This window comes from Dysidea avara, chromosome 2 (genome assembly GCF_963678975.1).
Source record: "Dysidea avara chromosome 2, odDysAvar1.4, whole genome shotgun sequence".
Taxonomy (NCBI): domain Eukaryota; kingdom Metazoa; phylum Porifera; class Demospongiae; order Dictyoceratida; family Dysideidae; genus Dysidea; species Dysidea avara.
This window is the reverse complement of record NC_089273.1, coordinates 31,511,325-31,525,353: the sequence shown is the minus strand read 5'-3', so window position 1 is coordinate 31,525,353 and position 14,029 is coordinate 31,511,325. Positions and strand designations below refer to the sequence as shown.

Genomic DNA, 14,029 nt, shown 5'->3' with positions numbered 1-14,029 from the left:
TTTAAAAATACTACAGTGTAATTGACCATTAAGGTAATGTATGATCCTTTAAAATGAAAGGATGTAAGCAGGATTAGTGAAACAGTTGTGCCAGGTCTATTGCAGTTCCTCAGTATAAACTACGGTATTTACATGGTTCCAGTAATATCATTTTTCAGATGCATAGTAGTATTATTTTTTGTTCAATCACGCAAGTTGCTTATTTACTACAGCAGTGATGAGATAAATCTGAAATAACAGTTTTTCATGTCAGTGCACACCTACGCATGTGTTTAAAACATAGATGTAGATATTCTGGATATTGCAGCTATAAGTGTGAAAGAAGCTTTTACCTATTCTAATACAACACACTGGACCAACACACAGATGGACAAATATGTTGGAAAATCGCCTGCTCTACCCCAAAAGTGCTATAAGAGTCCCACTCTATGATGTAAGGCAGTTATGTACCAGTGCTGAAAACTGAGCGTAAGAGTTTGTTTGCATGCATGGACCAGATAGAACATAAAGGTGCCCAAAAAGTGAAAAAAAGTTACGGCCTAGGTGGGGATTGAACCCACATCAGTTATAATAACTTGGAAATAAGGGAGGTGCGCAGATTGCCACAGTTGTTTGTCTGTGGTTTTGACAGGAATGTAGCTCAACTTTTTGGCGATTCTTCCTCACACTAGTGCCTTCATTGCCCTATAAAGAACAAACAAAAGTACATTATTGATTTGCTACAAGAACACTCGAATTGCCAGATGATGGGTGTTTAATTTCGATAAAATTCCACGTCAATATGTGCTTTGTATGTCAAGGTACGATGAGCTAAAAGTCGGGTTTTAAATAAGTGTGTGCATAAAGGAAATGTTTAGAAAGTAAAAAAACTGTCAACAAGTGGATTCGACCCACGACTTCGTATACGCTAGTCAGGCATTCTACCACTTGAACAGTATGTGCTGTGGTTGTCAAAGGAGTGTTGCTCAAGCTTTCTCTACACCTTAATTGGCTTTATATATGCTGTAGAAGATGAACGGAAGCACGTAAGAACTCATGATAACAATCTTAGAGTAGCCGGATGATGAGTGCTTCATTATCAGCACAGATTGTGTTGATTTGTGCCAAATTTGGTAAGTAAATGACATGACGGTTGGACAGACAGATGGCTATTCAGCTTTATTATTATTATTAACACTTTACAGTGACCATCACTGAAGGTCTGATAGCAACATGTGCTGCAGCCTTAGGATTACCTAACTTAATTTCAAGGACTTAGACTTACTGACTTGACATAGTGACTGACTTAATGATTGAAAAGGTGTTTATATAGATGATAGCTAGTACAAGCTACTACTGTTACTGAAATATGATGTCACTTTGCTTAAGTGGTTATCATGGGTCACTCTATCAAACTGATATCATTATTAAGTCACCAATATTGAGAAAATCAATCTCAGAAAATCAATCTCAGAAGGCTTAATTTTCAAAATTGGTTAATTTTCAAAATTTCCTATGGGGGCATGCCCACAGACTCATATTCTGCATTTGCACACTGTACTACCAATAGTTGTTTCAACCAGTTGCCATTGTTTAGCCTTCCTGTTAGCAGCCCCTTTATGAGATCTAGATCTGACCCTGACACTCGCACACAAATATACACCAAAAAAAATTCATAGCACAGACTTGTAAAATACCTAACAAAACAAACCATTCGATGTACCTGGACAACTCTTTAATCCAACCTTTCTTTTGATTTCACGTGCAAGTGTTGCTACAGGATATCCAAATGCTTCCATTGCATTAAGAAGTTTCTTAAAATATTCGTAAATATCAAGTCCAATGATATTGTCCAGAAAATATGATGCTTTTTCAGCTTCAGTTTTTTTTGCCTCCAAAGTGGCTTTTTGGTTTCCAATAAACAAATCTTTTTGAACTAGCAATGCCATGAAAACTGAATCATTCATTGGCAACTTTCGTATCAGCTCTTCTTGATAATCTCTGTAAACTTGTCCTAGCAATTTTTTGTCTGTTATTTCATCTAAAGTGCATAAATCAGCATGAATCATAGCTAATTCTCTAATTACTCCATACCTTCTTTACAACATACAAAACATTTCATATGGCTGTAAAAGAGCTGTATCTTTTGTTAATAATTGTGACTGGATTTGAATGAAGCCCACATGTTTGTGCAAGCTTAATTTTACAGTAGAAAACATTATACAATGGGTTAAATACTTATGAATATTACTCTGTAGATTATTATTTTGAGCACTATAGAGCATCTGATTCACAATGGTGGAAGGTGTTACTGGCAAAACATGCATATGGTGCAAGTGAACCAACTGCATTCACATATAATATGGAGTTTAACATGTTAAACCAAGTTAATGGAGGAAGACAATTGCGCGTTTTGTGTAGTAACACACTGCAGTTAGCCAGCATTAGAGAGTATACGTACATAGGTAGGTAGCACACTTGCATCACAATGCTAGACATGGTATAGAACAGTAGGTATTAATTGAAAAGCATTATGAACACATGCTCAGGAAAAATACCGCATGTGTATGGGTTATTCAAAATGTGTATAAAAGTCAGTCTGGTGCTCAGGTTCTTGAATCATCTATTACATCATCATGCACAGTACTTCATTCTTACAGGTAATGTCCTATCTTTGTCTTGTTATTAATGCAGGGATCAGTGTTCTGGTTATTTTGTGAGGTTCCTATATAGGTATGTTTGGCTTGTCGAGAAAGACTGTAGCCTTTCTATGGCCTTAGAAATCCCTGTGGCTTCAAAGTTGGGAACCCCCAGGTGTTTTGCCCCCAAACTCATGCAGGTGGGAACCAAAATTGTGGCTGACTATATCACTGGTCCTACTGCAAAATCGTATAGGAGAACCATGGAACCATGCACTACTACTGAAACAACCACCATCATTGGACAGTGGTTGGCAAGTTTTTATTTATTTATCTATTTTATTAATGCTTTATAGCACAAGTGCTGAAGGTCTGTAGGACACCTGGTCCTACAGCCTGTTTAAAGTTGTTACAGAAAGTGTTGTTACAGAAAGTGTGTTTGAAAAGGTGGAGAAAGGAGAAAAAAATCCATGACTGGACCTAGGTGAACAATATCAGCTTGAAACAAATGACTGATTGTTTGTGGTTCTATTATTTAACGACCAACTTTATAACGATTAGTAGTATGGTGTGTGGGCAGATTGAAGGCTACTGACAGTGTTACAAATCAGTTGTAAACCGGTTTACAAATAATTGCAACATGGCTAAGTATCTCCTTTGGCCACACAGTCTGGCCACTAATTAGTTAAAAGACTTTAAACGAAATCAAACACCAGACCAACATAGGAAGTCACAATACAAGGCTAATACATCAAGGACTGACAAGGAGGTAAATCACTCTGGAACGAATACACACACAACACTGCACTTGTCTGAATGAAGTGCAACCTCTGGGCTGAGTTGCAATTGGTAGCTATCTGTATACCACATGCCCGTTGGCCAATAAATTAAGCTAACCAAAGTTATTATAGCAATGCACCACTTAACAATGAATATCAGACACTTCAGCTACACCTGTCTAAATGATGCGAAACAGTACAATGGCTAGAGTGATTGGCATCGAATCAGCCATCAATGATGGCACCTCACACTCACGCATAACAAACACGCTGCCAATGAATAAATTAGTTAACAAATGAATTAACTAACCATCAAGACAGTAATTAGTGAGTAAAGTTGTTCCTTGTACACAACGCTCAGTGGTAGCCAATATTATCCTTGTTCTTGTTCCTTCCATGTTACAAATGGGTGCCTTTGATCTGTGCACGCCCCATACCACAAATCAGTTATAACACACTCATTCAGTTTGTATCAGATTTGTAAACAACTCCACCCTCTGGCCTGCAGCCCTTGGGTGTCATGTTAACAAATTAGATACAAACCTCATGGGTGTTTTACAACTATTACTTGTAACCCAGTACAGTAAATATAAGTTTTTTTTCCATTACATTATTCAAATATATTTTTCTTTGTTGCATTTCATAGCACTTTAACCTTATAAAAGCTCTTGACTTTCATGGCTGTAGTTTCAGTTGAACATATTAAAGGAATTTGAAAATGATGAAAAAATAAGGTTCTTGCAAGTCCAGTCACATTAGAATAATGCTATATGATACCAAACTGTATTTACTAACAACTTACATGACCAAAATTTGGAATTTTAATGGATACTCTTAGGGACGCATTGATTTCACTGGAAATTTTTTTAGCATAATGGGTTGGTAAAAGCAATGAGCAAATTGCTGGCATGATAGCTGAAATTTTTGCTAAGCGCACATAAAAATAGCACAAAAGATTGAGGTACTCTAATAGAACAACCACACATGATACAATATCAACAATTCATAGTTACAGTAATTGTTATGGGAAGAGCAAGTGACAATTGAGATATCCTAATAGAACAGTCACACATGTTAAGCAATATTGCTGCTATATATGTATATGGTAAAAGTAAGTGATACCCATGATACTGATAACAATTTGCTCCGTGATGCCATTCTAGTTTTTATGTGTAACCTACAATATTAATAAAACCATGATTGATCATCAGATAGACTAAATAGTTGTGTATAAAACAAACTAATGCTTATTAGTTCTTTCACCTATTAGGTGGCCCTTGTGCTTTGGGTGTATATATCAGTAAAGTCCCTTGCAGCCATGGTATAGCTATTACATATACACCTGGCTTGCATCTCACCGTCTTTGCATAAATAATTTCAACAAATTATGCCACTATTAATTAGGAAACAATTAAATTTGAACTAATGTAGATTTGCACGTACCTACTAGAATAAAGCCATAGTGATATCAGGATAGTGATAGGGATAAAACTACTCTGTCACTTAGTGGGCTAGAGTATAAGATGTGTACATAATGCGAGGAGTGTGTACAAATATAATTTTATACTGTATAAGCAGAATATTTGGCATTTGCATTTGCTAAACAATTTGTATTCGGTGAGAATTTAAATTGATGAAATGCATTCTCTGTAAAGTTGAGTCGTTTGTGGTAGCATTTTGTGTGGCTACTTGTTTCCAAAGATGCATAATGCTTGCCTTATTGCTTACATACTAGTCTACACACTGGAGCAACTCTTTCATTTGAAATCAAGGATGGAGATTATCCAATGTATAGTCAATGCAGCAACCTACTGAAAAGGAAATAAACATTTACGGTGCAAAATGTTTGGTGCACGTATCTTCACTTCCTTCTGGCAACAGAGTATACATGCGGTATTACAGACAATCGTAGAATCGTTTGATTATGAGGTTCAGTACATCAATAGCAAACATTATTGCAGACTGTGCCTTCCTTATATAGCTAGCTGTCTTGCTAACGATCTGTGTGCTTAATTTGAACTTCATTTGACCGTACATTTCTTCTGACAACCTTCAACAGCACCATACAGTGTACTTGACAAACAGCACCTTGCAATCTCATGCTTGTACAATCAGTTAAGATATTAGAAACACTAATGGTAAAGTATTATGGCAAGATGTTAATGAGATATCTAGCGGGTAGCTCCGAGACTTGCTATTTATGTCCGTACACATATAGTATATTTTCCGTATGGGAAGTAGTCACGTGCTATGCATAAATGAAGTGAAGAAATAATTTCGAGTGTGGTTCACTATAAAGTATTATGGCAAGATGTTAATTTGGCAATCTTGAAAGCATCTGATATATTGCCAATTTTAGTTTCATGCCAAAATTTCTGCTCACACAGTAATTTATAGCCACTGTTTGCTCTTATAAAAATATGCTCAAAGTCTGTGACCAACATTCCATTATAGTAGGTAGCACAACCACTGTTAACTTACAATATAGAGTGATTGTAGCATAATTTGAAAAGATCTTTTCACCAAAGCAATTCACAGCACATCTGTAGTTACCAGAATATTCTGGTTTTAAATTAACAAGTGTTAGAGTACAAGTGTTCAATCCAGGGGTGCCAGATGGAATATTACCATCCTGTTTCTCCCAATAACATGACGTTACTCCTTCCGCTTGACATGTAAGTTGCAAGCATTCGGTGTCACTTGCTAAAATCACTTCTTTGCTACTAGGATGATTAGAAATGACAGGCTTTATTCCTAAATAGGTGGATGGATAAAAAACAAGTCAGTGTTTAACTTACTTAAAACATAAGTACTAGATGTTGAATAATCTCCATACTCATTCTCAACCACACACTCATAGGTTCCACCATCAATCTCTGTCACACTATCAATAGTGAGAGTATTACTAGTCTCTCCATTAATATCTTCTCCATTGTGTCTCCACTGGTAACTGAAGTTCTCCTTCCCTACACCACTCACTCTGGTAGTGAACTTGACAGGTTGTGTAACCTCTACACTATGACTGGGTGGATACACAGTCATCTCTGGTAGACCTGTATACCAAAGTGATCATCATCACATAGTTAACATGTAACACTCAATAGTCATACCAGTAACTGTTAGTTTAGCTGGATTTGATGTGACACTACCTCCATCATTACTAATAGTACAAGTGTAGGTGTTATCATCAGATGACCTCACATCTGGGATCACCAGGGTATTGGTGTTTATACCAGTCACTTTGCTAGGAAATGATCCTGATCCAATTGTCCACTGGTACTTCACATTATAACCAGTAGCAGAGCATGCCATTTTGGCACATTGTGTGAGTTCAACATTTTGTGCTGAAGGTTGCTCTAAAAGCTCTGGTGAGCTCACTATAAGAAATACACAAACACTGTAATAATATACACTTTATGAAGTAGCAAACTAAATTAATGGACTACAGTGAAGTTAATCAATACAGAGAACACACATAACAAAATTTGAAGTTGCTAGTAGCAAGCCCCGGAGGAGAATGGGGGGAGGAGGGACGTGGGGCTTTTAGCCTTGTCAAGGAGACTATAGAGGTGTTTATATAAAGTTTAAGTTAAACACAGTTAATGTTGTGAAGCGTAGGCCATGCAAGTATCCAAAATATTAGCATGCAACAGTGGGCTCTAATAAGAACAACGCATGCGCAGCATCGTGAGCAGAACACGTTGGCAGTACTTCATACCTGTTGTAAGAAATCTCGCCAGTTGCAGTGGCTTTGAGTCTTCAAGATGGGTACTGGTTGTTCTTGCCTGCTGAGGAAGGAGAGGGTTGTCGTCCTTGGGAAGCTCGACTGCTGGATTGAGCGGGCGAGGAGCCGGCTTTGTCACGCCGGGGGAAGGACCGCCTCAAGGAACGGGTGTTCCGGGCAAGACAGCAACGCGTGACATTACAATACTAGTGGCTACCGTCAGGGTCGTCTCTAGAACTGGGTCACTTGCCTCGGCCCACGCACGGTACCACTGTCACCCGGGACAGCTCCATCGCCGCTGGACTCGTCGCTACATCAGTGACTACAGCTCCACCTCGTGCCAAAGCCAGTTCATCGGACGCCACCTAATCCACACAATGTAGGGAGATCGTGTGGCGGGCATCAATCAGAATCTTCGGGAGGGAACTTGAACGCCTCGACTATCGCGAAATGGCCTCAGACGAGATGCTGCATCGGGTAAGCAACAGTATAACACCAATTGGTGTACTAGTATAGAGTGGTAGCGTAACTAAACATTAACAACACTTCTAGCTATCAATGAGGATTAGCAATATTGTGATGGTTGTATTACACCTAATAGCTACCTGCAATTCCAATGAGTTAACTGGGCACTACTATAAAAATATTGAGATTTATATACCCTAAGAGAACAGTCCCTAATACAGCGGTCAAATAAATATTACCGGTAACTGCTGAAATCATTGTTAGATTTGATTTTTGAGAGTCTGAGTTTCTGAAGGAAGGGGAAATATTTCCTAGACCCTGTATAGGTCAAATGTATACCAATACTAGTACATTTCAACAAAATATTAGTTTAAAAATTAAATAGTGCTCCATAAGAGATGGATGATGATATTACAGCATAGTTTTGTGAGAAAATCCCTACATTGGCATGTTGTAACAATTATTTTGTTCAGTGCCGAAGTAGAGATTTTCTCACCAAGCTATGCTGAAATACCATCATTCAACTCTTTTTTATTGCTTGGATTGCTAATTTCATTTCTAAATTAATATTTAAAATAATACTAGTTTGTTTGGTTTTTGTTATAGCATTCGGCTATGCATGTGTGACTGTTCTATGAGGGCGACTGCTATATTGGAATATCTAGAGTCGGTCTTTCGCCTACCAGGGGCATGTCACTATTTCATATTTTCACTTTTATAGCATTAAAAATGTGACCAGATCTATGAAAAGGGGTCTCATAGACTTTTCAATTGCACGTACTTGGCAATCCATAACTTGACTTGTGAGTATGATACCAGCCTCAAAGTTGGTCACTTTACACTCTGAACATAGCACCACTCCTAGATGTAATTTTAAGACAATAGGTTACACACATGATGAGTTATGACTTGTTGAACTTGGAGATTTGGAAAGGCTATAAGACCAGTTTTCGCAGATCCGGTCACAAATACAGCTAGACCAATAGTAAAGGTGTGTGTTCATTGCGATCTCATAATAAGATGTTAAAAGGAGTGGTCTCAGCACTTGATCATTATTAATCCATTAATGAGTGTGGTCTCCACCCAATCGTGAAGTTACAGGTATCTACCAAATATAAGTGCTTTAAATAATTTTGTGGCCCACTTTAAATAATTTTGTGGCATCTAAATTTAATATGCTACTCAAGGAAAGTGTTGATGCAGAAAATTAATGCCTCAATATGGTTTCATTGCATGAAGAAGACGATGTGTAAAATGGTGGCTGTGTGCTGCTTTGTTTGGCTTCCAGCCTGTCACAGGCAAACAAGTTGCAGGAAGTTAGGCAAGCTGACAGACAAAAATTATAGTTTTAGTGGTTTCATTTAAAAATATATCTGGCCTCATCTAAGTATTTTCTTGATTTTAATGTTGTATTTGACATTAGATGAACTAATATTATTCTGTAAAAGTGATCCTAAATCAAAAACAGCCTTGGGGCTGTAAAAAAGGGTACTGCCAAGCAAAGTAGGATCAGTCAAACAAGCTTATTCAACATGAATGGTAAGAACAAGGACTGATATCAATTTGCAGCTAAGTAGATTGGAATATTACCATGAACAATCTGTTAAACAACTGGTAAGAGCAAGGATTGATATCAAGTTGCGGCCAATTGATTGCAGTATTACCCATTCTCTTTGTATCTAGCTATAGCTATATAATAAAACTAGAGCAAATACACATGCAACTGTTATTAAATTGTCATTTGGCTGCTTTTTAAATCACACACTACAAAAAAAGCGGCCAAATGACAATTTAATAACAGTGTATTTGCTCTAGTTTTATTATAAAGCTATAGCTAGATACAAAGAGAATGGGAAATACTGCATCTTACCAGTTGTTTAACAGATTGATCATGGTAATATTCCAATCTACTTGGTCGCAAATTGATATCAGTCCTTGTTCCTACCAGTCATGTTGAATAAGCTTGTTTGACTGATCCTACTTTGCTTGGCAGCACCCTTTTTTTACAGCCCCAAGGCTGTTTTTGTTTTAGGATATCACACATTTTTGTCACTGAGCAAGACTAAAAAAATTAATGCATAAAACTAATAGCTAGTTTCATACAAGCCACAACAGCTTCAACAGTTATTGTGTATACTACATCATAGCTTGGGACATGAAGTGGCAAAACCAAAGAATGTAATTTGGTACAGGTAGGCAGGTACTTGTCTGTGTTGCAACCTCGGTAGGGTATGGCTTCTATGCACCATTAAAACCACCAGTGAACAGATTGAGTAACGGCCATTTCCCTACAGGTGGGAATATGCCCTAAACTTCTTATTATACTGGATTGTCCCTTGAAATGCACAAACAAGGCTGTATTGTGGGCTGCGTTAGCTACTTCAGACCCATTATTAAATAATAACTGAATAACAAACACTTACGAGAATAGCATGAGGGATAGCAAGTTCATTGAGTTTACTACAGTGATTATGTTCACCTAGCGTTGACGCTTACGGCCGAATTTGCACCGAGTTCACCGACTGTAAATAAACGCTACTGTAGTTAGAGGTGTCTTAAATTTAAGATAGGGTTCTAAAAGACTGCAAAATAAATCAGCAATTAGTGTAGGCAACGTTATTATTCTATGAGCACACGTATGGAAATTAACTCACTACTTCCCAGAAAAATGGCAGGTCATAATCGAGCGAAAATACTCCATATGTTTAATTACATATCAAAGAATGTCCCATGAAAGCAAGAGTGAATGAATCAAACTTTGAGAAAATCGCTTATGGTGGCTCTCGCAAGAGAGGTGGAGTTCCAAGATTTGTACTGAAGAAACATAACTAGCCAAAGAACTTGTGATAGCAAATCCAAGGCTGTAGAACTATCACAATCTAAGATATAAGAGTAAAAAAATGAGCTGCTTGCATTAATGAGTATGCGAAGAAGAAGAAGGAGGAGAAGAAGGAGAAGAATACGTTTTCTGCAAAATTTCATGCAGTGTTACTAAACTATAACAGGGATTACTTACTTAGTAATGCGCTTATATAACAATATACTAAAGGTCTTGTCGTATCACGGCGCTTTTTTCCCAAAAGAATAGTTTTAAGGTAGATTTTAGGTGTGCGTTCTATTAGAGTTAGTCATTTGTGTAAATAACTCACGGTAGTCACTCACCCTACTTTCCTTGGCCAAGCGACTCACTACTGTGAGTCTTGATTGGTTTCATCATGTAAGATGTATCTAGGAAAAATTTTAAAGGCGGTATTTTAGGTGGCATGCATCACTTGGAGGGATCCCTACTAAACAGTACTACTGTATTGTGTGATTAATCCTAAGATTGAGGCATCCTGATAGAGCAATCACCATACAAACTATCATCAATAGTATTTCAGTAAACTACTAAAATCACTCTCAGATTTAATCCAAATATTCAAAATTTCTAGGGGTGCATGCCCCTAGACACTCACTTCACACTTTGCTCACTTAGGTATGCCACTTCCTCAAAAAGTCTAGCTACACCTTAGCCCCCCTCCATTAAAATAAGTTGCTTCCTCTGCCCCGGACTGGAAATGCTTATTTAGAGTAAATTATAGCCAGTAGGAGGAGCAATTTGTATAGTGACTATACTGAAAATAAAATACAGGTGCTTACATTCACAGCTATAACTTTGGAATTTGACTTAAAATGTTCACCATGAATTGGCAAATCAATGAAGGAATGGTTTTGTCCTGCATATACACAGTTTTATTGAAGCAATGACGACAATCTTTTTACATCTACAGCATCATAAGCAATAGCAAGTGGCAAGTATACAATTGGGGCTCCAGAAACAAATAAAGATATTAATTTTAATCTCTCATGAGCAAACAAATAAGATGATGAATGTACGTATAGGCTTAGAGACTTATTTCCCTGAGTAAAGGCTAGATTAAAACTTTTGTACTTTTTTTCATAACATGTGTATCAGTATTTTCAAATTTCGTTTTTCTTAACAGATTTGATATTCCATCTATAAAGGGGATAACTCAGTTGATAAACAGTGAAACAAGGTTAAAAGATTTATATAACACATCATTATTATAGATAGGTATCTATTATGCTTTTTGAGTTTCCATATTATTTCTGGCAATTTGTTCTTATTCACCCATTATTCAAAAACTATTCCTCTAATCATAAGTGTATTAGTGAGGATTTTTATATAAGTGACTGCTATACTACAATTATAGATTTGAAGTTTGAAGTCGACTGCTTTATTAATAGAGCAAGTGACTGCTCTATTAGAGTGTCTCGGTTTTTCAACTGTTTCATGCTTGCACTGTTTCTGTGGTGTATCCAGAGGATTTTCCATTACACCGCTAGTAAAATTTATAATTTCACACCAATTATTCCTAGAACTCATCCAATTATTCCGGAATAGTCCCAAATTCTTATTATTCCCAAAATTATTCTGGCATAATAGACGCGTCTCTATATGTATTATAATTTTATTATTCTGTATTATATTGTACTATATTATTACTATTGTGCATGTATAAAGGTCCATTTGTCTCACTTCTGTTCACATAGGGTAAGACCCTACAGTATTGATCTACCTACCAGGTTATGAAATGCGGTGTAATAGTTTAACAACTTTCATGGCATGGTGTATGTATCATATGATATATTCATTGGTTAAGAGGTTAAACAGCACAACATTTTATAAAACTAACCTCTCACAGTAATTACAGCATAAGTAGAGAATCCCACATCACTGTCATTACTCACTACACATCGGTAGTTAGCAGCATCATCTGGTGATAGGTTAATAATAGTGAGAGTTTTAGTGTTAACTCCAGTAGCAACAGATGGAATACTACCATCCTGCCTCTCCCAATAATATGATGTAGCTTCTATTGCTTCACAAGTTAGTGACAAATGATCAGTGGCACTTGATATGGTAACCACTTCACTACGCGGATGAGTAGTGATTTTAGGTTTTGTTTCTATCATGAAAATTCATAATTGGATTTCAAATATACATCAACTTACTTAATTCAGAAATATTAGATGTAACACAATCTCCATACTCATTCTTAACCACACACTCATAGGTTCCACCATCATCCTTTGTCACACTATCAATAGTGAGAGTATTACTAGTCTCTCCATTAATATCTTCTCCATTGTATTTCCACTGGTAACTGAAATTCTCCTTCCCTACACCACTCACTGTGGTGGTGAACTTGACAGGTTGTGTAACCTCTACACTTTGACTGGGTGGATACACAGTCATCTCTGGTAGACCTGCATACCAAAGTGTTCATTATCATATAGCTAACATGTAACACTTAATAGTCATACCAGTAACTGTTAATTTAGCTGGATCTGATGTGACACTACCTCCATCATTACTAATAGTACAAGTGTAGGTGTTATCATCAGATGACCTCACATCTGGGATCACCAAGGTATTGGTCTTTATGCCAGTCACTTTACTAGGAAATGATCCTGATCCAATTGTCCATTTGTACTTCACATCATAGCCAGTAGTAGAACATGTCATTTTGGCACATTGTGTGAGTTCAACATTTTGAGTTGAAGGGTGTTCTAAAACCTCTGGTGAGCTCACTATAATGGAACACAAAAACACTGTAATAAGCTACACTTTACACAGTAACAAACTAAACTAATGGAGTTTTGACAATTTACAAATAAGTATTGTGAGAAGAGTGACTGATATCAGTAATCAGTATAGCAAAGCAAGAATCAGTTATAATTAATAGAGAGTGCCCAGAGATTTTGAGTGGTCCGGCCATCCATGGAATGCAATGGAGGTCATAGTCATGCACACTACTTTTTATTGATCTGATGTGAATTTTAGATTATCTGCTTTCATGTGATGCATGTGCTAAGCACGCACAGCATACCAAGCTAGGGGGTCTGAGGGCATGCTCTCCCATGGAACTTTTGAGAATAGATGCTCTGAAATGGCATCTAGAAGCTTTTCACTTGCTGTTAATATCAAGGATATATGCACCCTGGTAGTTTTGTACTACAGTACCAAATAATTCGATTTCATAAACTAATTTCACTTTCAAATTTTCAGCTGTCTTTTGAGACAAGAAGTGCCCACCAGGTAGGGGAGTCTACATATATATGAAATTCGAAAAAAATCACCCAAGCCATTTCCGAGATACAAATGGCCAAAATTACTGGTTTTTTTTATTTCTTCTTCTTTTGCACACTTTGTAAACTCTACTATAACATACAAATTTGCACTCTTATCAAACTAAAATTCAGCACATGTAAAAGGGCTCATTAACGTGAATCTCAGTACAAAGTTTGGTAGGAATCCAATGAACATTCATGGAGTTATGACTGATTATTTGTGTAAAATAAGATCAAATTTCTGTCAACCCACAGGGTAAACCCCTTGAAGGAATAAGTTGAAAATCACGAAGTAACCATCGTAGCAG

General features: G+C 37.0%; 1 protein-coding gene across 1 annotated transcript in view; it reads right to left on the bottom strand.

The window, feature by feature from the left end:
- The window catches only part of LOC136247996 (basement membrane-specific heparan sulfate proteoglycan core protein-like), a 121,563-nt gene that overhangs the window by 65,379 nt on the left and 42,155 nt on the right, over positions 1 to 14,029 (bottom strand). Inside the window, exons 10-16 of the mRNA XM_066039814.1 lie at positions 12,915 to 13,181; positions 12,603 to 12,857; positions 12,284 to 12,556; positions 6,508 to 6,774; positions 6,196 to 6,450; positions 5,879 to 6,151; positions 1,703 to 2,020 (exon numbers count right to left, since the gene is read on the bottom strand). Coding sequence (XP_065895886.1) covers positions 1,703 to 2,020; positions 5,879 to 6,151; positions 6,196 to 6,450; positions 6,508 to 6,774; positions 12,284 to 12,556; positions 12,603 to 12,857; positions 12,915 to 13,181 — 1,908 coding nt within the window. The remainder of the gene's footprint in view (positions 1 to 1,702; positions 2,021 to 5,878; positions 6,152 to 6,195; positions 6,451 to 6,507; positions 6,775 to 12,283; positions 12,557 to 12,602; positions 12,858 to 12,914; positions 13,182 to 14,029) is intronic.